Genomic DNA, 23979 nt, shown 5'->3' with positions numbered 1-23979 from the left:
AGAAAAATAAATTCAGTTTCATCAACATTCAGCCTCAGTTTATCATTTCCACATTACAACTTCCAGATCACAGAGTGTCTACAAAGAAACACAACATTTAGTCATTAATATTATTATTATTAGTTTATTTAAAAAGGGACCACGTACAATATTAAACATAAATGTTTCCATTTGATGTATTGCACCAGAGTTAGCTTTAAGCTAATTTCCATCTGCAGTCCCTTGGCAGGTCACAATAAAAACATCAAAACATTAAAATGTTACAAAAAAGTACATGACACAGTGAAACAAAACATTATACGCACACACACTCTTAAAAGCACACATGTACACACAGTCACACACAAATACCAATTAGAAAGACATTAATGGTTGCAGTTCTTAAGCAAGTTTTTCAGTTTGCTTTTAAAACTGCTGATAGAAGTACAGTTGTTAATGTCATCAGGCAGGGCGTTCCACTGAGTTGTAGCTTTTACAGAGAAAGCTGACTGTCCAAAGGTGGTGTGTTGAAAAGGTGTTGAACAGTCAGTGGTGGAAGATATCCTCGTGGATTTTATAGATTGTGCCGAGCAATACTGAACGAAGTGGCGCAGCAGAGGAGAGGCCAAACCATTTAAAATTACAAAAATAAGACACATATTTGAAAATAATTTAAAATTTTCAAAGCTCAGAAGATGATGCTTATCTAAAATCCTACAATGGTGGTATTGCATAGATTTTTTGTCCAGGATTTTCAAAGTCTGTTTGTAAAGAGACTCCAGCAGTTTGATGACTGCCTGTCCAGCTTGTCCCCAACATGTGATCCAATGGGACATGTGGGACAGGATCATACATGTGGGACAGGATCATACATGTGGGACAGGATCATACATGTGGGACAGGATCATACATGTGGGACAGGATCATACATGTGGGACAGGATCATACATGTGGGACAGGATCATACATGTGGGACAGGATCATACATGTGGGACAGGATCATACATGTGGGATAGGATCATACATGTGGGACAGGATCATACATGTGGGACAGGATCATACATGTGGGACAGGATCATACATGTGGGACAGGATCATACATGTGGGACAGGATCATAGCGTGCATGAAGGTCTTTGCAGCATCCACAGATAGACAGCCTCTAATGTGCCGAAAGTTTATCAGATTATAGTTTACAGTTTTTACAAGGTTTTTGATGTGTGACTTAAAATTTAAATTTGAATCATCATCTGGAACTGAACCAGAGAGGATTTACTGGAGGATCAAAACCACAAAAGTCAGACAACAAAAGAGAAAAAACAACAAAAACAAGACAAACTGTTACAATAATGAGACACAAAACGACAAAAGCGAATGATTTTAAATTTCTAGTTTTACTAATTTACAATCTGCAGTTAATGTCTTCTCTGGAATTTTTCCACTTTGAGGGCCGGATTGGACCCTCTGGAGGACCACTTTTGGCCCGCGGGCCTCATGTTGGACACCCCTGGTCTAGACTTTGAATGAGACCATGTTACCTAAAGCAACCTATTTGAGATGTTCTGATAGATTCTGTTTCTAACAGTAAATGCCGTCTTCTTGAACCTGTTCATGTTGTAGAAGATCTAATGAACTGAGTCCAGTTTCCTGATGTCACAGTAGTTTAATGAAGTGAAACCTTTTATCCACAAACACACACCTGCTAAAGTTGTATGCACACAGTGATTTTTTTTATTGTATTAAATTAAAACATTACAATTTGAATCATCCAGTTTGTATTTATTAAAATAAAACTGTCTTCCAATGAATCTCATGTAATAGTTTAAAATCGATTGTTGGTGACTATATGATACCATACAAGTTTTAAAACATAATTTACGAAATAAATTTTAAAAAATCAAAGCAATAAACAGTATCATGCTTTTTAACCAAGTTAACATAAAGGATGTCAACAAGGCAGATTACTTTAAATACCTAAATACTAGCCGAGTTCACTTCACGTTTTAGCAACACGGATGTAATTAGCAACATACATACATCTGTGTGTTATATGAATGCTGCAATCAGTTCATTTAAAAAAAAAAAAATGACTGTTAAAAAAAATTGAAAAATATGACTGTAAAAACACAGATATAAAGAAATAATCAAAAAAATGTAACTGAAAATTATATCAAAGTACAAAAAATACCCAAATAAAGTGAAATCATTTTGAATATCTGGGTCAATATATGACTGCAGGACTTTTTGTATCATAGTCGACATTTTTGTTGTTTTCAGGCCTAAAATCATCAAACACCACATGGCATTTTAGAGAAAGATTCCTCTAAATATTATATATACAACTAAGTCAAATTGAAATTGAAAATTATTTATAAAGATATTGCATTAAGTCTAATTTTTGAGTCATTGTGGACAATTTTCAAGTCATTTTGGACAATTATCAAATCATTTCAGGTCATTATGGACAATTTTCGAGTTATTTTGGACAATTTTCGAGTCACTTTGGACAATTTTCATGTCATTCTAGATTAATTTTCTGTAATTTTGGACAATTTTCTAGTTATTTTGACATTTTTTGTCCTTGGGACAATTTTCTTGTCATTTTGGAAATTTTTGAGTCATTTTGGACAATATTCTTGTCATCTTGGACAATTTTCAGGTCATTTTGGACAAATTTCTTGTCATCTTGGACATTTTTAAAGTCATTTTGGACAAATTTCTCGTCACCTTGGACCTTTTTCAAGTCATTTTGGCCAAATTTCTTGTCATTCTAGGTTAATTTTCTGCAATTTTGGACATTTTTTGAGTCATTTTGGACATTTTTTTAAAAATCTTGGAATAATGCTTGAGCCATTTCAGACAAATTTCATGTCATTCTGGACTAATTTTCTGTAATTATGGATCATTTCAAAGTCATTCTGGATGGGTCTATATATAACAGCAGGACTTTTTGTATCATAGTTGACATTTTTGCTGTTTTTAGGCCTAAAACCAACATGGCCGCCTATAACCAAACACCACATGGCATTTTAGAGAACGATTCTTCTAAATATTATAGATACAACTGAGTTAAATGTAAAGTTATTTCTAAAGATATTGCAGTAAACCTGTTGACTATTTTATATTAAATTACTCAGAAAGCTTTGGAGTCTGGCCAGTCTTTTCTTCAGGAGGAAATGACATCATGCGGAGCAGGTCATGTGATCTGGAATCAACACACTTCTTGGAGAGATGTTTCTATGATGGGGAACTTAGTGGAAAGGGATTTAATTTGTTATTTTACATATAAAATGTGATATATTGCCAAAAAAGAAACATCTGTCATGATTATCTGAACTTAATAAAAAGAACACAATCCAAAATTTTTCTGAATCAGCTCATTTTATGATTGTTTAGCTAATTAGAAGGTGGTTGGTATTAAATTCAGAAGGTTATTTTGTTGACATTTTAGTGATATCCAGTCATTTTTTATTGATAAGTAATTGTTTCCAGAATAAATAATTATGGAATTTGAATATCTACGTTTTTATTTTTAGTAGGCTTTTTTCAGAGTCTATAAAAGTTGTTTATTTACAAACATTTAATGTTTCCTCTTTCAATTCCAGATTTCATTTTCAATGACAAATCGTGCTGTCTCTGTTCGAACAAGTCAGACAAAAAACAACAAAAACAAGCCAAAATATTACAAAAATGAGACACAAAATGACAAAAGAACAATGACCAAAAAAATTACAAAGTGACAAGAAAATGGACAAACGACAAAAGCGACACAAAAAAGACAAAATGAATAAAGTAAAACACAAAATGACAAAAATAAGACAAAAACCATAAGCAAAACAAAAAGGAAACACAAAACGACAAAAACAAGAAACAAAACAACAAAAACTTGAGAGGAACTACAAAAGTCAGACAAAAAAAACAACAAAAACAAGACTAAATATTACAAAAATGAGACACAAAACAACAAAAAATTTGACAAACGACATGAAACAAAACAAAAAAAGAGACAAAAAAAATCTACAAAAAAATTACAAAGCGACAAGAAAATGGACAAACGACAAAAACGCGACAAAAAAACACAAAACGATGAATAAAGCAAAACAGAAAATGACAAAAATAAAACAGTAGTTGTCACGTGGGGGTTTCCCTTATGTCAGCTGAGCACCGGGACCGTACCATTAGCCTGCCGTGCGGGGGACATCATATTTAAGACTGGATGTGTTAAAAAATAATTACACCTGAGTGTATCGGAAAACTATAATTATTTGAAATGTTTCTAAACATAAATAAGGGGGTTGTTGAAGTCCACGGCTTCGGTTTTAGAGTATTTCTGTGTCGTCCACACCCGCAAACCGTAGACGCTTCCAAAGATGGCGGCCGCTCCTGTCAGTGTGGAGTGAAACTTTGCTATTTTTAGTCGGATTTCCTCCATTCTGGGACAAATTCGGCCAACTGCTGTCGTCTGTTTATCACAGTAAGTGTTTTCTAGACACGGAGACGTTTGGTGGTCGTCGTCAGGACCAAGCGGCGTCGCTGTGAGCTCCGTTTTCGGTCGGCAAACCGTCGGGCTTCCCTGGAAGTTGAGAGGCTGACATTGCGATCGCACCGACCGCTGCTGTCACCGGATTCACCGCCGAACCGACGGCTGAGACCGGCCCGTAGCTAGCTAGATCCCCGGCCACAGGGCGTCGAAAACCACTCGGCTTGTTTCCACTGAGCTGGATTCCGCGTGGGAAGAGGAAGGTCGGAGATCCTGAGGACGTGTCAGTGGAAATAAAGAGGTGGTGTTGGATGTCACCACCGCTCAGTGTCGCACCGAATCTGGTTTGCTAGCCCCGTGTGAGTACCGTTTCCCGGCTTCACCTGTTCTCTGGCCTACAGTCACTCACCTGGGCAGTGTGTGTGTGTTTAGACTTTAACTAGCTGCTCTATCTGGACAGCGTTACATTGTGAAAGTGTTTCTGTCTTGGCTGCCCACGTTTGCCACCGACATGATTGTAGTTTTATTAAGGGAGTAGACGAGTGGTGTCCAACTTATTCTAATCCAGGGTCCACATCCCACAAAAAATGGGACAAACGACACGAAACAAAACAAAAATGAGACAAAAAATTAGAAGGCACCAAAAAAAATCTAGAAATGACAAAAATTAGACCAAAAATGACAAAAACGACACACAAAATGACAAATACATGAAATAAACAACAAAAGTCAGACAAACAGCAAAATCAAGACAAAATATTACAAAAATGAGACACAGAATGACAAACGCGAGGAACAAAATGTGAGACAAATGACACAAAACAAAACAAAAATGAGACAAAAAAGTTAGAAAGCGACAAAAAAATGGACGAATGACAAAGATTAGACCAAAAATGACAAAAGTGAGACAGAAAACGACAATAAAATAGAATAGTAAGACAAATGAGACAAAAACCTCCCACAAAATGACAAGAATAAGACAAAAAACACAAGCGAGACAAAAAAGAAACACAAAACGACAAAAACATGAGACGAAAGTCAGACAAAAAACACCAAAAACAAGACAAAATATTCCAAAAATGAAAAAATGACCGCATGTTGGACACCCCTGGATTAGATGAATAGGTGGCTTCTTTTGCCTTGAGTTTTCAACATGGGACTAATAATTACGGGCTCATGATTGGTACCATTCCACTTTCTGTTTCCAAACACTGTTTTAACTTTCATTTCCTTGCTTCTCTCTGACGAACAGCCATCCTGGCAAATCAAATGGAGAAGCTCCAGGATCTCAGCCAATCGGAGCTGCAGGAGCTGCTGGACAACCCGGAGAGGGTGGAGTCTATGGCGCTGGAGTCCGATGAGGTAAAGATGATGCTTCACTGTTGGCTTCCCATCTTCACATCGCTGTCTCAGAGTTTGAGGAAATAGTTTTATGAGGAGTTAAGAATTTAATTTAGAGGTGTTTGGTAGGATGAGCTGGACTGTCATTTTAAATAATAAAGTAGAAGAATAGGAAATAAATTTGTAACAGCAGCATGTTAACATAGAGAGATCAGGGGTGTCAGCATGCGGCCTGCGGGCCAAAAGCGGTCCTCCAGAGGGTCCAATCTGGCCCTCAAAGTGTAAAAATTCCAGAGAAGACATTAACTGCAGATTGTAAATTAGTAAAACTATAAATTTAAAATCATTTCTTGACCATGACAAGTTGTTTTGATCATAAAATAAAATACTAGATTGTTCATTGTTCTTTTGTCATTTTGTTTGTCATTTTGTGTTTTGCTTTATTCCATCTCGCTTGTGTTTTTTGTCTTATTTTTGTCACTTTGTGTTTTGATTTATTCATTGTTTTGTGTGGCATTTTTGTCGTTTTGTGTTTTTGTCTTGTTTTTGTTGTTTGTCCATTTTTTTGTCGCTTTGTAACTTTTGTCTCTTTTTTGTTTTGTTTTATGTCGTTTGTCAAATTTTTTGTCATTTTGTGTCTCATTTTTAAAATATTTTTTCTTGTTTTTGTTTTTTGTCTGACTTGTTCGTCTCATGTTTTTGTAGTTTTGTTTCTGTTTTTTGTCGTTTTGTGTTTCTTTTTTGTCTTGCTTGTGTTTTTTGTCTTTATTTTTTTTCATTTTGTGTTTTGCTATATCATTGTTTTGTGTGCCGTTTTTGTCGTTTAGTGTTTTTTTTTATGGCAGTGTAACTTGTTTAATTTTTTGTCCAATTTTTTTGTCTAATTTTTTTTCTAGTTTTTGTTTTATTTCGTGTCGTTTGTCAAATTTTTTGGCATTTTCTCTTGTTTTTGCAATTCTCTTGTTTTTGTTGTTTTTTGTCTGACTTTTGTCTTTCATCTCTTGTTTTTGTCATTTTGTTTCTTGTTTTGTGTTTCCTTTTCATCTCGCTTGTATTTTTTGTCTTATTTTTGTCATTTTGTGTTTTGTTTTATTCGTTGTTTTGTGTCTCGTTTTGTGTTTTTTGTCTCATTTTTGTTGTTTGTCCATTTTTTGTTGCTTTGTAACTTTTTTATCAAATTTTTTGTCTCTTTTTGTTTATTTCGTGTCATTTGTCTAATTTTTTTGACATTTTGTGTCTCATTTTTGTAATGTTTTGTCTTGTTTTTGTTGTTTTTTTGTCTTTTTCTATCTGACTTTAGCCGTTTTGATCATATAGTAAAACTGGTCCAGTCCACTGGAGATCAAACTGGGCTGAATGTGGAACCTGAACTAGAATGAGTTGGACTCTCCTGATCTACAGCTATAAGGATCGTACATAATGAGCTCAGAACTGCGTGAATAATGTTCAAAGTCAGCAGCATGTTACTCCTTAATAACATCCAACAACTGTTCAGAAGTAAAATTAGCAAATTATGAATTAAGAAGAAATGTTTAATTTAAAAATCCACATGCTCGTTTCACCATGAAGACTAGATGTTCAATATGTGACTCATTCTGGATTTGGTTGTTCTGTTTCTTTTATGCTACTGTAGCATGTCTGAAATACATCAAATAAACTAAATTAAATGACAAACAGATAGAATAATAATTCCCTGTGCTTCTTCACCTCAGATCCAGAACATCCAGCTGGAAAGAGAGATGGCGTTGGCGTCGAACCGCAGCCTGGCTGAGCAGAACCTGGACATGAAGCCTCGTCTGGAGACACAAAAGGAGCTGCTGGTGGAGAGATATTCTCAGCTGGAGGCCGTCAGAGAAACCTACAGACAACACAGCTCCCTGAGAGGTAGGGCGACGATGGGCCAGTGGAGGATGAATGCATGGACTGTTAAATGTGATTATGTCGGTCCAGTCTTTGGATATGTCACCAATGTTTTTCTGCAATCCACCAGAAGAGTCATATTTATTAAACAAAAAATCCCTGTTACATCTCCATGTTTCTCCGATTAACAAAGGAAATGTTTCTCTTCAGTTTTCTTTAACTGTTTGTCCATTCTGTAAACACGATTCAGAAGAAAAGACCTTTACATTCTGCCTTTCCATGGTTCAGTATAAGACACGTTACCGTGCCGTGGGTTAAACAGAGGCAGTAAAGGTTTTATTATTTTGTAGAGCCAATTTTTTTACAGTCAAAAAATCTCTCATTTTTGCAATATTTTGTCTTGTTTTTTTGTCTGACTTATGTCGTTCATCTCGTTTTTTTGTTTTGTTTCTCATTTTTGTCGTTTTGTGTTTCTGTTTTCTGTCTCGCTTGTGTTTTTTGTCTTATTTTTGTCATTTTGTGTTGTGCTTTATTCGTTGTTTTGCATGCCATTTTGTGTTTTTTTGTCTCGTTTTTGTTGTTTGTCCATTTTTTTGTTACTTTGTAACTCGTTTGTCTAATTTTTTTTGTGTCGTTTGTCAAATTTTTTGTAATTTTGTGTCTCATTTTGTAATTTTTTGTCTCGTTTTTGTTGTTTTTTTGTCTGACTTTTGTCGTTCGTTTCGTGTTTTTGTCGTTTCTTGTTTTTGTCGTTTTGTGTTTCCTTTTTGTCTCGCTTGTGGTTTTTGTCATATTTTTGTCATTTTGTGTTTTGCTTTATTTGTTTTGCGTGCCATTTTGTATTTTTTTGTCTCATTTTTTTCATTTGTCTATTTTTTTTTGTTGCTTTGTAACTTGTTTGTATAATTTTTTAAATATTATCGTCGTTTGTCTCTTTTTTTGACGTTTTGTGTCTCATTTTGTAATATTTTGTCTTGTTTTTGTCGTTTGTCCATTTTTTTTTGTTGCTTTGTAACTTGTTTGTCAAATTTTTGTGTCTTTTTTTTCAATGTTGACAACTTCCTGTCCCTGTCTTGACTTGGAGGGGAGGGGCAAGGAGCTGTTCATTTACATCTCATTTGCATACAAAATGTGGCTGATTTACATATAATTTGCATACCAAGGAGTGTTTGCCCGACTGCATACCTGACAGCACCTGAGATCTCTGTTTGAAACTTAAAATTTAATCCCTCTACTACAAATATCTGAGCTATCATCTGAAACTCTACAGCTCCAAAAACAGAATATAAAAAAGGGCTGTTTTCATAATGTAATTAAAAAGTTCAACTTTTACATATTCTATATCAGGGTAGTCAAATTCATCTTCGTCCAGGTTCCACATTCAGTCCAGTCTGATCTACGGTGGACCAGACCAGTAAAACCACAGCAGAATAACCTAGAAATAACCACAACTTCTAATGGTTCCTTTGGTTTAGTGCAAAAATGTTCACATTTAAGGAATTAGCTTTTTACTGAACCTCATGAAAAACCTGAAATTTCTCAAGAAAAATAAATTCAGTTTCATCAACATTCAGCCTCAGCTTATCATTTCCACATTACAACTTCCAGATCACAGAGTGTCTACAAAGAAACACAACATTTAGTCATCTGGAACTGAACCATAGAGGATTTACTGGAGGATCAAAACCACAAAAGTCAGATGAAATATGACAAAAATGGGGACACAAAATGACAACACAAAAAAGGGAAAAAAGGTACGAAGCTAGCGAAAAAATGGACAAACAAGACAAAAACTTACACAGACGACACAAACGAGACACAAAAATGACAAAGCGAGAAACAACACGACAAAAAACTCAAACGAGTCAAAAAGGAAACACAAAGCAACTAAAAGCAAGAAACAAAACGACAAAAACATGAGACGAAAGTGAGAACAAAGAGACAAAACAAAAACGACAAAATACTAAAAAAGACACAAAATGACAAAAGTGAGGAAAAAAATGACAAAAAATTTGATAAATGACATGAAACAAAAAAAGAGCCAAAAAAAGATACAAAGCAACAAAAAATGGACAAATGACACACACAAGACAAAAAATTACACGAACGAGACCAAAAAAATGACAAAAGCAAGAAACAAAACGACAAAAACACGAGACAAACGACAAAACGCAGACCAAAAAAAGACAAAAAAAACAAAAACAGGACGAAGTATTACAAAAATAAGACACAAAATGACAAAAAATTAGATAAATGACTCGAAGCAAACCAAAAAATGGACAAAAACGATACAAAGCAAGAAAAAAATGGACAGACACAAACAAGACAAAAAATTACAAAAACGAGACGAAATGACAAGAAAATAGACAAAAAACACAAGTGAGACAAAGACCAAAACGAGAAGCAAAACGACAAAAACGTGAGACGAACGACAAGTCAGACAAACAACAAAAACAAGACAAAATAATACCAAAATGAGACACAAAATGAAAAAAAAATTAGATAAATGAGTCGAAATAAAACAAAAAAGGTACAAAAAAATAGATACAAAGCTAACGAAAAGACCATGACAAGTTGTTTTGATCCTAAAGTAAAATACTGGATTCAGGTTCATTGTTCTTTTGTCATTTTGTGTCTCATTTTTGAAATATTTTGTCGTGTTTTTGTCGCTTTTTATCTGACTTTTGTCTCGTTTTTGTCGTTTTGTGTTTCCTTTTCATCTCGCTTGTGTTTTTTGTCTTATTTTTGTCATTTTCTGTTTTGCTTTATTCGTTGCTTTGTGTGCCATTTTTGTTGTTTTGTTTTTTGTCTCGTTTTTGTCATTTTAATCATGAATCATTGTGCTTTTGTCATTTGTCTCATTTTTTTGAATATTTTGTCTTGTTTTTGTTGTTTATTGTATTTTTTGTCTGACTTTTGTTGCTTATCTCATGCTTTTATTGCTTTGTTTCTCATTTTTGTCGTTTTGTGTTTCTTTTTTTGTCTTGCTTGCGTCGTTTGTCCATTTTTTTGTCGCTTTGTAACTTTTTGTAGAATTTTTGGTCTCTTTTTTTGTTTCGTGTCATTTGTCAAGTTTTTTGTCATTTTGTGTCTCATTTTGGTAATATTTTGTCTTGTTTTTGTAGTTTTTTGTCTTTTTTGTCTGACTTTCGTCTCATGTTTTTGTCGTTTTGTTTCTCATTCTTGTCGTTTTGTGTTTGTGTTCCATCTTGCTTGTGGTTTTTGCCCTTTTTTTTGTCATTTTGTGTTTTACTTTATTGGTTGTTTTGTGTGCCGTTTTTGGCAGTTTTTGTTTCTTTTCTCGTTTTTGTTGTTTGTCCATTTTTTTGTCATTTTGTGTCTCATTTTTGTAATATTTTGTCTTGTTTTTGTAGTTTTTTGTCTTTTTTGTCTGACTTGTCGTTTGTCTCACGTTTTTATCATTTTGTTTCTCCTTTTTGTCTCGCTTGTGTCATTTTTTCCCTCGTTTTTGTCGTTTGTCCATTTTTGTCATTTTGTGTCTCTTTTTTTTAATAATATTTTGTCGTTTTTCTTGTTTTTTGTCTTTTTTAAAGTAAAATCTTTTATGGTTCAGTTCCAGATGACTAAATGTTGTGTTCCTTTGTAGACACTCTGTGATCTGGAAGTTGTAATGTGGAAATGATAAACTGAGGCTGAATGTTGATGAAACTGAATTTATTTTTCTTCATGAATGTCAGGTTGTTCACGATGTTTACTAAAAAGTTAATTCCTTAAATGTGAACATTTTCAGAATGTACTTTTTTGCACTAAAACAAAGGAAAATGCAGTTGTGGTTATTTATTAGTTATTATGTTGTGGTTTTACTGGTCCGGTCCACTGGAGATCAGACTGAACAGGTTTTTTCTGCGCTGTGCTGGAATTATTGTTTGATTTTTATCTCCTCAGATGGGATGGTGGGCCAGGTGTCTCCACAGGCGTTGTTCTCCAGACTACAGACAGAGGGCGGCAAAACGGAGGCAGAGTCAGAGGTTAGTGTTCACCTTTCAAACACACCCTCACTGGCCACACATGCCACTTTGTTAGGTACCCTTGTGAGAGTGAAGAAGAAGAACGGAGAACTGCCATAGCAGAAAGGTCACAGTAGAACATCCATCTATGAAAGAACCAAAATGTGTAATTAATGGGTCATTTTGCCTTGAAATTTAACGTTGTTATCGTTCCAGAGTTAGTGTTTGAAACAAATCTAAATGTTAGTGCATGAAACAGATGAAGACTTAGTGGATCGTCTACGTCAGGGGTGTACAACATGTGGCCCGCGGGCCAAAAGCAGCCCTCCAAAAGGTTCAATCCAGCCCTCAAAGTGTAAAAATTCCAGAGAAGACATTAACTGCAGATTGTAAATTAGTAAAACTATAAATTTAAATTCATTTCTAGACCATGACAAGTTGTTTTGATCATAAAGTAAAATACTAGATTGTTCATTGTTGTTTTGTCGTTTTGTCTCATTTTTGTAATATTTTGTCTTGTTTTTGTTTTTTTGTCTGACTTTTGTCGTTCCTCTCATGTTTTTGTCGTTTTGTTTCTTGTCTATGTCGCTTTCTGTTTCCTTTTCGTCTCGCTTGTGGTTTTTGTCTTATTGCTGTCATTTTGTGTTTTGTTGCTTTATTCGTTGTTTTGCGTGCCGTTTTGGGTGTTTTTTGTCTCGTTTTTGTCGTTTGTCCATTTTTTTTGTTGCTTTGTAACTTGTTTGTCTAATTTTTTTGTTTTGTGTCGTTTGTGTCATTTTTTTTTGACGTTTTGTGTCTAAAATGAGTTCGACACCGCTGGTCTAAACGGATCCCTTACTGTTCACCTCAGCAGTAATGCGGGTAGAAGTGTTTGCTGAGGTACCTTGAGAAACCAGTTCAGGGGGAGTTTGGTGCTATCTCAGTAATAATCCTGACTTCCTCTTGCTGCTGTCTCGTCTGCAGGCTCTAGCCGATGAGTTTCTGGACGGGTCTCTGCCGTTGGACTCCTTCCTCGACCGTTTCCTCTCCCTGCGCTCTCTCGCCCACAAAAGACGTGTGCGGATAGAGAAACTCCAGGAGATCCTGCGACAGAGAAGCGAGAGCACTTCCGCCGCCATGACGTCATCATCGGGCGTCATCAGCCAGGACGCCGCCTCCACGCCCTCCCCGTGGAATCAGCACACGACGACGGCCTCCACCACCAATCAGCAGCAGCCGAGCTCCAAACCTCCGTCCTCCAGCTACCAGAACGCCTCTCATCCAGCCTCATCGTCTGCAGGGGCATCCTCTGGGCTGCCCTACAGCCCCTACCCCATCTCCCCGCCGAACCCTCCCCCTGCGGCAGCGGCGGCGGCCATCCCGGCCAACCCACCGTCACAGTTCCCTCCTTACCCAGGTTCAGGCTCGCCCTTCAACCCAACAGGGAGCTACTCCGGCCCAAGGCCCGCTTTTGGGCCTCCAGCCTCAGCCGCCTGTCCTTACCCAACTCAGCCCTCCTTCCCCGCCCCTCACGGAGGCTCAGCGTTCGGCCAGTACACCCCCAACCACCCCCAAAGCGGTCCTGCCCCCTACCCGGCCTCCTACAGCTACGGGGGCTACAGCTACCCAGCAGGGCCCGCCTATTCCAATTCTCAGTCGCCAACGGGGAGACCCATCTACAGACCAGGATATGGAGTTCCACAGCAGTACTCTTGAAAGCACTAAAGCTCCTGTCTCTCAGTTCTTCTGAGTTTCCTCCCTCTTTGCTGTTTCACCCTTTTCACTTTCCTCCCTCAGCTCCACTCTCCTGACCCTAACTTCTTCCTTTCTCCTGTGCTCCCACACTCCAGAGGTCTCTTGCTTTACTTCTCTTTGTTGCACTATTTCTCTCTTTCTCCAATGGTCTGTCTCTCTTTCCTTTCCCCTTCCAGTGTCATCCTCACTCGCCCTCACTAGTCTCAGGTTGTTGCGTTGTGTTTAAGTGTTCAAACACTTTATCCGGCCCTTCATGCGCTCACTCTTACCTCTCCTTTCATTTCTAGTGTGTGTATTGCTCTTTGGCAATCAGAAAGTCCTTATAAACACACAAGTGCACTCCCCTTTATGAAAAATACGTGACGAATTCAGTCTTTGTAACACTACGTCAGTGTCAGATAGCCGACTGAACGAGTCCGTCTGTGGCTCCTGTTGGAAGGTTTGACTTTTATCACTCACGGGCTCCAACAAATGGATTTAAAATGGAAAAGCAAATGACTGACACAAAGTAGAACTCTTGTTTAATGATTAACGTGCATGATTGTGTGGGGTCTGTAACTGGTCGGCAGTGGGAATCCAGAATCACAAAGTCACACTTTACTTTCTTTAACCTAAGAAGCTTCTGCTGATGGCAGTGATTCGCTTTGCTCCTTTCCTCTGATTTAATCCTAACAGGAAGTTAGCTGCAGCTTTGTGTTAGCATCAGTGTTTCACCACAAACCGGTGCAGTGAAGTTTGTTCTTCACATTGATCTTCACATCGATCCACTTATTTTTATGTTCATAGTTTTAAAAAAAAAACCTGCGTGGAAATGCCAAAAATTTAGAAAAAATCTTGAAATATCATAGAAGACGTTTTTAGACTTTGTTGTGGAAAAATTCATAAAAGCAATATGTGACCAAGTGCAATAGAAACAGATGAAAAGAACTCCTAATGTTCAGCAGTGAATAGAAATGGGAATCTACTTGGATTGTCTTGGATTGTCTTTGGCAAATTTTCTCAAAATTCATATAAAATTTTCCCCTTCATATCTGGACCGCTAGCTGTTCGCACTGCTAGTTGGGGAACTACTGTAGCTGGAGCATGCTAACGCGCTAGCTAGCTGGGAATCAGAACTGTGAGCTGGGTTTTTTTAGTTTGGGCCACCTGTTATTTAGTTCTCAGGATTGTTCATCATTTAAGAAAGAGTTACTGAAGAGGAAAAACAGGGAAGAAAACATATGTTAGCTAACAGGACGAAGGTGTACGCTGTAACCCAGAGGTGTCCAGCTCAGTTTAGTTCCACATTCAGCCCAGTTTGATCTCCAGTGGGCCGGACCTGTTTTACTATATGATCAAAACGACAAAAGTCAGATAAAAAAAGACATAAAACCCAACCAAAACAAGACATAATATTGCAAAAATAAGACACAAAATGTAAAAAAAGGGACAAATGACAAAACAAGAGACAAAAAAATTAGACATACTAATTACAAAGCGACAAAAAAATGGACAAATGACAAAAATGAGACAGAAAAACACAAAACGGCATGCAAAGCAATGAATAAAGCAAAACACAAAATGACAACAATAAGACAAAAAACACAAGCGAGACACAAAGGAAACACGAAACAACAAAAACATGAGACAAATGACAAAAGTCAGACAAAAAAAGACAAAAGCAAATTTTTATTAAAGTGAGACAAAATGACAAAAACAAGACACAAAACACAACAAAAAAAGACAAAAAATTTGATCAAAAAATTACACAGCAACAAAAAAAATGGACAAATCCCGAGACAAAAAAAACAAAACGACAAAGACGAGAAACAAAACGATAGAAACATAAGACAAATGACAGAAGTCAGACAAAAAACAGCAAAAACAAGACACAAAGCCACAAAAAATCTAGTCTAGAAGTGATTTTAAATTTATAGTTTTACTAATTTACAATCTGCAGTTAATGTCTTCTGTGGAATTTTTACACTTTGAGGGCCGGATTGGACCCTTTGGAGGGCTGCTTTTGGCCCACGGGCCGCATGTTGAACACCCCTGTTGTAAACCTTCTCCCAACTACAAACTATTCCCCTGTTGTCGGTTTGGCTACTGATAAACCACTTTCTAGGCCCTCCTGTGTCTAAGTCTCCAAAATAACCCACTGTTCTGATTCTAATAAATGTCAGTGAAGATTTGAAGAAGCAGCATTAAATATTGTCTTTGCATCAGGCAGACCCAGAAACATGAGTTTCCTCTTTGCTCTGGTTTTGGTCCTGAGCTATTTACTGCTACGTGGAGCATCGGCAGAGTTTTCTTCACTGAAAACTGCCGTTGTCTTAAAATACTGTTGCACTGAGAGGAATAGCAGAACTTGAAAGTGATTTTTTTTGTGGATTCAATACAGCAAGCAGCACCTTTTCCATTATGCATGGTTCTCTGATGCTCTAAAAATAGAGGGTGGTGCAGCTTGGATGAGTCATGAACAACTCTACTGGTGCATATCCCTACCGAGAGGTGTCGCTGTTTCTTTACTGAGACGTTTGTACATTTTTACAAAATTTGCTGCTGTCAGAAACAGATCTTTGACAGAGTATACATGACTCAACTTAAACAGCTAAAGGACACATTAGATCGCGTAACCCAGGGGTGTCCAACTCAATTTAGTTCCACATTCAGCCCAGTTTGATCTCCAGTTGGCCGGACCAGTTTTACTATATGATCAAAATGACATAAGTCAGATAAAAAAGACATAGAAACAACAAAAACACGACAAAATATTACAAAAATGAGACACAAAACATCAAAAAATGAGACAAACGACACAAAATTAAACAAAAAGACAAAAAATTAGACAAGTTACAAAACAACAAAAAAATGGATAAATGACAAACGAGACCAAACAAAACGGCATGCATAACAAAGCAAAACATAAGATGACAAAATAAGACAAAAACCACAAGCAAGAAAAAAAGGAAACAGAAAATGACAAAAAGGTGAGACAAACGACAAAAATTAGACAAAATGAGGACAAAAACAAGACATTACAAAAACGTGACAAAATGACAAAAAATCAGAACAAAACAAAGAGGCAAAAAAGTGACAAAGTGAAAAAAATGGACAAAACGACAAAAACGATACAAAAAAATTACACAAATGACAGAAACGAGACCAAAACTGACAAAAGTGAGAAACTAAACAAAAAATAGACGACAAAAGAGAGACAAAAAAAACACGAAACGACATAAACGTGAGACAAACGACAAAAGTCAGATAAAATATGGATAAAAAAACAACAAAAACAAGACAAAGTATTTAAAAAATGAGACACAAAACGACAAAAGAGCACTCTAGTATTGTACAAACGTAACTCAATCACTGTATCAGAGCTGAAGAGCTTTGACCTTAAGGCATTTTTCCCCTTCAAATCTCTGGGCTGCCGACATGTTTGGGGAACTAAAGGGGATTGGACCATTTCCAGTGCTAAGAACAGGAAATAGTTTTTAGTTGGTTAGAAGCGTTAGATGTGAAATGTAGACGGTCTAATGAAGGTGTAGGAGGAGTTCTGTGGTCAAACCCTACCTGAAGACACTGATGCTTGCCCAAACCTTCGTCGTTGACACGCTAAGTTGAACACACAAACGCGTTAAACATTTGTCCACTGCATTCTTCTTGTTCCCCCAGAGACTCATCCCTTCTTTGTCTTCCCCTTCCTCCCGTCCATCCCTCTCTTCTGTCCATCCCTGCTCGTTGAAGACGAACTGATGATCCCAGAGGAAAACAGTTTGACTTCCCTTCCATTCGCACTATGAGTGAGAATAAGTGTGGCATGTGTAGTTTAATGGAGTGAACATATCAAGGCTGGCCGTCAGTTTTGTGTCGATTCAATCAATTCAAATAAAATTGCAACTGCAGTGATGTGAGATTCGTAAATAATCCTCTCTCTAAATTTGTATTCTGCTGTGGAAGAACCTAAGCTAAACGTGGAAGTGCTGCCTTGAAGTCGAATACTTTTACATTTCCTCTGAGCAGTTTCTTCAACATTTTCACCAAACAACGATCACTTTACGTTGAAACTTTCTCCTCCTGGTGCTCTGATATCGTCACAAACGAGTGTTTCCAAACGTCACAATATTTCCTTCATCAGTGAGATGAGATGTGGAATGATTGCCTTTGAAACACTGTACTGCTGTTAAGACTTCAGTGTTTTCTAGTCTACCTAGAAACCAAACGGGGAATCACTGGAAAGGGGGTTATTTTGGGATAGGTCGGTAAAAAGCGTACGTTAATGGATTGCATGTCAGGGACTTAAACGCAGAATCATACCAGTTTTACCCAGAGCTGCGGTACAGGACTCTTATGCCAGGTTCAGTCTACATGATATCAGCATTTCCTGACAGACGTTGCTGCAGCTATCGATTATTTTAGTAATCAAGTATTCTATCGATTATTCTGGCGATTAATCAAGTAATTAGATTCCGCACTAGGCATGTGCGTTACAGCATCAAAAGGGGAAGTGAGTGGGCTGTGCAGCAGAAATAACCGTCCTGGACACCAACTCTACATCCCATTGGCTAGTGATATTAGTTTGGTTGAGAGCAAAAGCTGTGTTCCCCTCATTTCATTGGTAGATGAACTCGATTGGCAATGTAGTCCTGTCTTTTTTTTTCGAGCCGCCAAACGCTGGCACCGCACACCAGAATTCTGGCATACAGTGAAGCTACGTGTCCACTAGATGCGTTTTTCCCGCATGTAAATGCGCCGCATCTGAAAATCGCACGCATGGTGGGCGGTCTCTAGCGGGCCACAACATTGTCACGTGACAGCGCCTGAACTTCAGCGGGCCGCTACGTGGTCACGTGACCGAGCTTTCAGCTTGACAGTCCAGCAGATGCGTTGGATAAACACAGCGGCTCAGCCACAAACTTTCTCTTTTATTTCAAAAACACTTCAGGGAAAAGTATTCCTGAAAGCATTTGAGGCGAGAAATAAGCTGTGCAGCAGCTGAATCTGTCCTTGTTTTAGTTCACTGACGGCTAGTTTAGACGACCATTTAGACCACGGACTGGTTGGGCACTCCTGCCGTAAACAATAGAAAAGCTGCAATGGTTAAAATAGAAGCGTCCCGTCAAATTTAAGGACCCGGTTTGTATCTAATGAAGTCTGGGTCCGGCCTCGGACCACGGTCCGCCATTTTGTGACCTGGGGTCTAGCGTGTAGTTGATTAAACGAAGGCTCGATTCAGAGAATTTTGCCTCGAAGAATTTTAGTAATCGAATTACTCAAATAACTCGAGGAATTGTTTCAGCCCTAGTAGGGACAGAAAATGAACCCTGAGTTTGACTGCTGGTGCTTTTATCCCATGTTGGCCATCATAGTTAGTAGCTACCAAAGTTTACGTGGATGCTGCTAAAAGAACATCTGCCTCCAACTTCAGAAAGCATCACCTTCACCTCCACTGATTCCTTTTATTTCTGTTTTTATTAATAGCCCAGGATTGTCTCTGGCTAAATGTGGTCCCTCTGCTAAGCTAGCCGGTGGTTGTTTTGGAAATGATTGCTGCTTCATTTATGAGGCTGATGGAAAGTTTTGACACTTTCTGCGTAAACCCATTTTTATGGTTAAGTAGATTCCCTGACAAGAAGCTTACATTGGTCTTGATGATTGTTAGCACGCTGTAGCTAGTTCCTGTTGGCTTCCGTTGGTTTACTGTAGGATGAATGAGAGGTCCCACCCTGCTTTCTTTAGTTGGAAGGTCCTGGCTCCAAACAGAACAGTCGGCGCTACTCGTATGCTGCATCATTGGGCTTCAAACCAACCAAAAGATGATGTCACACATTAATACGTCCATTTATTTACACCGTCTGGCGTTGTAGTGGATGAGAACCAGTGCTTCATCTTGGCTTACAACGTCCCAATGACAACCTCACACTCCCTCAATCGTTCTGTGATGTCGACCAATGGGACCACAGAAAGCTTGATGACTGTCCAGACAGGCTAAAGGACAGATGACCCATACTGTCCTCTTCCTGTAAACCACAGGCAGGGCCACAGTCACTCTTTTTGTCTTTCGTTTGGGCTTTAGACATTCAGTAATTCACTAGAAACCCAATAAATCCAAAGTTACCTTTGGACTGCATTGGAGAAAGCAACTGACAACAGCTTCCAGACATCTTTTCCTGAGTCCTCCATCCTGATGGCATCACTAAGGTCATGGATTGGCATGGAGATTGTTGTGACTCTCAGCCAAATCTGACTCAAATGTCATGTAGTCTGAGCCATGCATTATTATAGCCTCATCACGGTTGTTCATTTTCTGAATCATGGCTAAAAGATGGCAGATATTGCTGAACTGAGACGTCCCAAAACCCCTCCTGATCATGAACTAAGAGCCAGTGAGAAGGTTTCTCTTTGGTCACATGGACTGATGGGTGATGTCGTAACTCCGAGCCTCACAAAGTTTGTTTCTGTTCCAAGCAAAGAGCAGAACAGAAACACTAGATCCATGTTGTCTCCTGTGCAGGAGAATGATTTCCACTAAAGAGCCTCTAGACATCATGTGACTGGAACGGCAAACTCAAAATGTTCCCAGCTACAGACCCGGACAACAGAAGTCAGAGTTAACATCTTCTAGTGAGGCAACCCCTGAAGCTTAAAGGAATCAAATGTCCAGTGGCTGGTTGGATTGGATATTTCTCAACCTTCACCTTTCTCATATTAATACAAGCAGAAATGGCATCATGTTGTCTATAATCTTTGGCCAGCAGTTCATCATCTCGTTGTGTCCTCTTCTGCAGTGGTTTTATAGTACAGACGGGGAACTTTGTGCCGCCTAGTGTTGACCTTCACCAACCACCCAACTCCTAATATTGGCTAAAATGGTAGAGAATAAAGGGAAGAGTTGATTCATTTTCTCAGTTGGTGATTTTCTTGAAATTCAGGTCACGCTTGCGTTCCATTTGGATGGATAAGAAACCAAATCTGGCAACATGTCTAGAAACATGAAGAAATGATTGACTCACCATTCTAAGTGGTTTCTAAAGGTCTGCCTTACTAGACCTTGTTAATCTACAACACCCAACCACAGACTCTTTGTCCCTGTAGGGCCTGTGATTGGTTGACCTGGAGTTAGAGCTCAGTGCCACAGATGTCCACACTCTGGGTTTGAAGGATTAATAAGACCTGCAGACATGTCGTCGTCCTACTCTTTGGTTCTGTATCACCAGTGCTGTAGTCGAGTCTTACCTTCTACTGACCGTGTAAAAGCTTCCTGATGGCTTCAGTTGACGTTGAGTCAGTCCGACCAGACAGCTTCCCTTCAAATGGAGATGATTCTGTGAATGATGAGCTTTTCAAATCCCAACTAAGACACGTCCCAGAGAGGATGGCAGTAATAATAATAGTCTTACAGTGTTTTAGAAGAAGCACAAGGGAGACGTCTTAATAGAGACTAGCATTAATATTATTCAGAGGGAAATAACGTGTAGATGGATTTATCTGTTCCAATGGCGAGGAATTGTATAAGAATACTGATGACTGTAGATTGTTAAATATTTTTTTCTTTCTGTTTTTTTTGGGGGGTTGTGAATAATTAAACTGATGCTGATTTAAAATCAAACCGCTCCGAGTTTTTATTTCTTGGAATTAAAGAATCATTTATTTCTGATTATGCAGCAAAAAGTGTTCAACATAAAGAACTAAAATCAATACAAATACAATAACACAGTAGAACAAGGATAAATAGAGCAGAACGGAATCAAATTACACTTGAAAAGACAGGATAAGACCAGTTGAAACGGGTGTGTTTTGTTCAAAAAATGAGATTTAATGTATTAAATCGGAAAATCATCTAGAACGAAGCAGGCACATTTATGATTCAGATACGTCAGACAGCACATTAACACTTCCTCTCATTGGACAATAGTACGAAAACAATGTTCATGTACCACCTTCTAGACCAGGGGTCCGTTTCACGAAGCAGGTTTAGTGAAAACTCTGAGTTTGTTAACCCTGAAATGAGGGAAACTCTGAGTTTTCCGTTTCACAAAGCGAGGTAACTCAAACCAGAGACAGAGGGGTAACTCTACCCTGTTTCACAAAGAGAGGTAACTTAAGCTCTCGGTCAGTTACCATAGTAACAGACTCTCTGACTCTAACCTGGTCGGGACCAGGTTTATCTCAGTAAACCTCGAGTTTCTCTCAGTCTCCGCCCTCTTTCAGTCACACACGCCATTTCATTTCCTCATTCATTCAGTCAACTGGCGAGTTTTGGCGAAGTCTAGTTCTGCCGTGTGTCAAAATGACGTCCTTTTATTAACGATCCAGTGGATGAAGGAGCAGCATTACTGTGCAGAAAATTAAATATTCGTCGGGAGATTGTTTTCAGACCGCGCATAGATGTTTTGGCGTTTCCGGACAGTTATCTTTTTGAACGGTACCGTTTCACATCACAATCCATAACCTACATCCACAACCTACTCCGTCCTTACATTTACAACATCACCAACCGCAGTCATGCTCTCACGTCCCAGCAGATGTTGTGTGTTGCGCTGCGGTTCTTTGCAAATGGGAGTTTTTTATACAACGTCGGAGATGCAGAGCACTTCAGTAAGACAACTGTATGCAGGACGGTCAGAAAAGTGTGTCTGGCCCTGAAACGACTTTTACCTATCTTTGTCGTTTTCCCTGGACATAAACCTGTCAGAGCCATCAAGGAGGAGTTCCACAGGATTGCAGGTGAATGATGTAGAGATCTGTTAAATTAATTTTAAATCATATCCAGTTAATGACATTGTGCTGCAACCTCAGACTGTGATTAGTAAATTTAATTTCTTTTAGGATTTCCCAGTGTGATTGGCTGCATAGATGGCACACACATCCCCATCACAGCTCCCAAATATAATGAAGCTGATTATGTGAACAGGAAGTCCATTCACAGCATAAATGTGCAGGTAGGTTAGAGGTAGATTGACTACGGTTTCAAAATGTTAAAGACTGCATCATAGTTCAACATCTGTCATTCTCTGCACTGTCAAGATCATATGTGATGCTGCATACATCATTTCCAATGTGGAGGCCAAGTGGTCTGGATCTGTTCATGACTGGAGGATTTATCACGAGTTTAATGTGAGCAACAGACTGCAACGTGGTAAGCAGCCTAAAGATTTTAACAATATAATTCACTTGTCTCCCTCCTTTAATATACTCTAATGTATCCACTATACATTACAGGAGAGTTTGATGGCCTTCTGCTGGGTGACAGGGGTTACCATGCCAACCCAGGCTGATGACCTCATACCCTGACCCTGAACCAGGCCCCCAACAGAACTTCAACCGGGCTCACTGCAAGACGAGAGCCTGGGTGGAGATGACCATAGACCTGCTGAAAGCCTGTTTCCAGTGTCTACATCACCTCAGGGTGACTCCTGAGAGGCCTGTGATATTATTGTGGCATGTGTTGTTCTTCATAATATTACCACTATTAGAGGAGAGCAACACTCTGCCCTACAAACTGAAGACCCAGATGATGACCTCATCCACCTGCCAGCTATCCAGGACAGCAGAGCAGTCAGAGACACCATATGCAATAATCACTGCAGAGTTTAAGTCACCATCATCACCACCACAGCAGTGAAATAAACACATGACATACATTTCATTTGGTCTTCTTTATTTCCTACAAATAAAAGAGCTAGTTTAGTTCATGTTCCAGTAGTTAACATAATTCACCTGTGACCTGCATCCACCTCTAACTTGTGCTCCAGTATTTCAATTTCCAGATCTGCCTTCTTAATCTGGCGGTCCAAGTACTGCATTTCTTTATCTGTTTTTTGTATTTTTCTCAGCAAGTGGATTTTGTATATTTGTTTTACTGGTAACTGGGAATACATAAAGGACATTAAATTATACAGTTGCACATGAATTCCATGGACTGAACCTCTGGTGTTTACTGAACATCCATCTCACTGTGTCAATCTGTGCAGTGGAAGTTGAGGAAGCATCCTGCTGCTGTCCAGCCATGCTCTGTTAAAAAGGATGAGAATGTGCAATACTTCAGTGTAGGCTAAATGCCATTCTATATTCCACCAGAATGTTCAGAAATGTGAATGGGAAGAGAACTATCAGTAACATACCTCTGTATGCCTTTCTGGATCCCCCTCTGTAAAGGCAGCAGACACAGTTTCATCCTCTTCATCCTAGATGAGTGATATGTTTCAGTGGACTTAAACTACCATTTGGCTAAATCTTTGGAGTATTGCCTACTTACAGTTACAAGGTCTGTTGTGGTGTGAAGGGGCTCCACCAGGCAGATAGTACCATCAGAATCTGTTGGGCCAAAAGAAAAAAAGACCCAAAAGAGAAATGAATATTTGTATGAATATGCTTGAAAACATTCCATATATACATATACATGGGCTACACACACAGAGACATTACATTTTATAAAAGCACTTGTGTCTTGGGGGGTGGTCTCAGAGGATGAACTCCCTCCAGGGATTCCCTCAGCCACTGGCCTTCCCAAATTCTGGCTTAGGACCAGCTCCTCTGCTTCCGTTAGAGGTGGTGGTGCTGGGCCACCTCCCGTTTTACGGGCATCTCCTTTCTTTCTGTTGGCTGAGTAGAAGTCTGTGTTAGTTTAAATAGGC

The 23979-nt window shown here is 38.6% G+C and overlaps 1 protein-coding gene and 1 pseudogene across 2 annotated transcripts; both read left to right on the top strand.

Moving 5' to 3' along the window:
* Positions 1-4322: 4322 nt before the first annotated feature.
* On the top strand, positions 4323-17256 carry vps37c (VPS37C subunit of ESCRT-I). 2 transcript variants are annotated; one of them, XM_035948514.2, is made up of 5 exons: positions 4323-4816; positions 5710-5819; positions 7511-7682; positions 11565-11647; positions 12590-17256. In XM_035948514.2, the coding sequence occupies exons 2-5, from the start codon at positions 5727-5729 to the stop codon at positions 13319-13321; spliced, it is 1080 nt and encodes a 359-aa protein (XP_035804407.1). In that variant the 5' UTR covers positions 4323-4816; positions 5710-5726; the 3' UTR covers positions 13322-17256. The 2 variants fall into 2 exon arrangements, with proteins under 2 accessions (XP_035804407.1, XP_054866209.1); XM_055010234.1 differs by having other exon boundaries at positions 4349-4451.
* Positions 17257-19667: 2411 nt separating this feature from the next.
* On the top strand, positions 19668-23269 carry LOC111569006 (putative nuclease HARBI1; annotated as a pseudogene).
* The last annotated feature ends 710 nt before the right edge of the window (positions 23270-23979 follow it).

The sequence above is a fragment of the Amphiprion ocellaris genome, chromosome 4, assembly GCF_022539595.1.
Source record: "Amphiprion ocellaris isolate individual 3 ecotype Okinawa chromosome 4, ASM2253959v1, whole genome shotgun sequence".
Taxonomy (NCBI): domain Eukaryota; kingdom Metazoa; phylum Chordata; class Actinopteri; family Pomacentridae; genus Amphiprion; species Amphiprion ocellaris.
This window is presented reverse-complemented; position numbering and strand designations above follow the sequence as displayed.

What these genes read in the sequence shown, in the direction of transcription:
- vps37c (XM_035948514.2), top strand. Translation starts at nt 5,727, where the DNA reads ATGGAGAAGCTCCAGGATCTCAGCCAATCGGAGCTGCAGGAGCTGCTG. An exon ending in ACAACACAGCTCCCTGAGAG is followed by an intron (nt 7,683 to 11,564) that starts GTAGGGCGACGA and finishes TTATCTCCTCAG; the next exon opens with ATGGGATGGTGGGCCAGGTG. An exon ending in AAACGGAGGCAGAGTCAGAG is followed by an intron (nt 11,648 to 12,589) that starts GTTAGTGTTCAC and finishes TCTCGTCTGCAG; the next exon opens with GCTCTAGCCGATGAGTTTCT.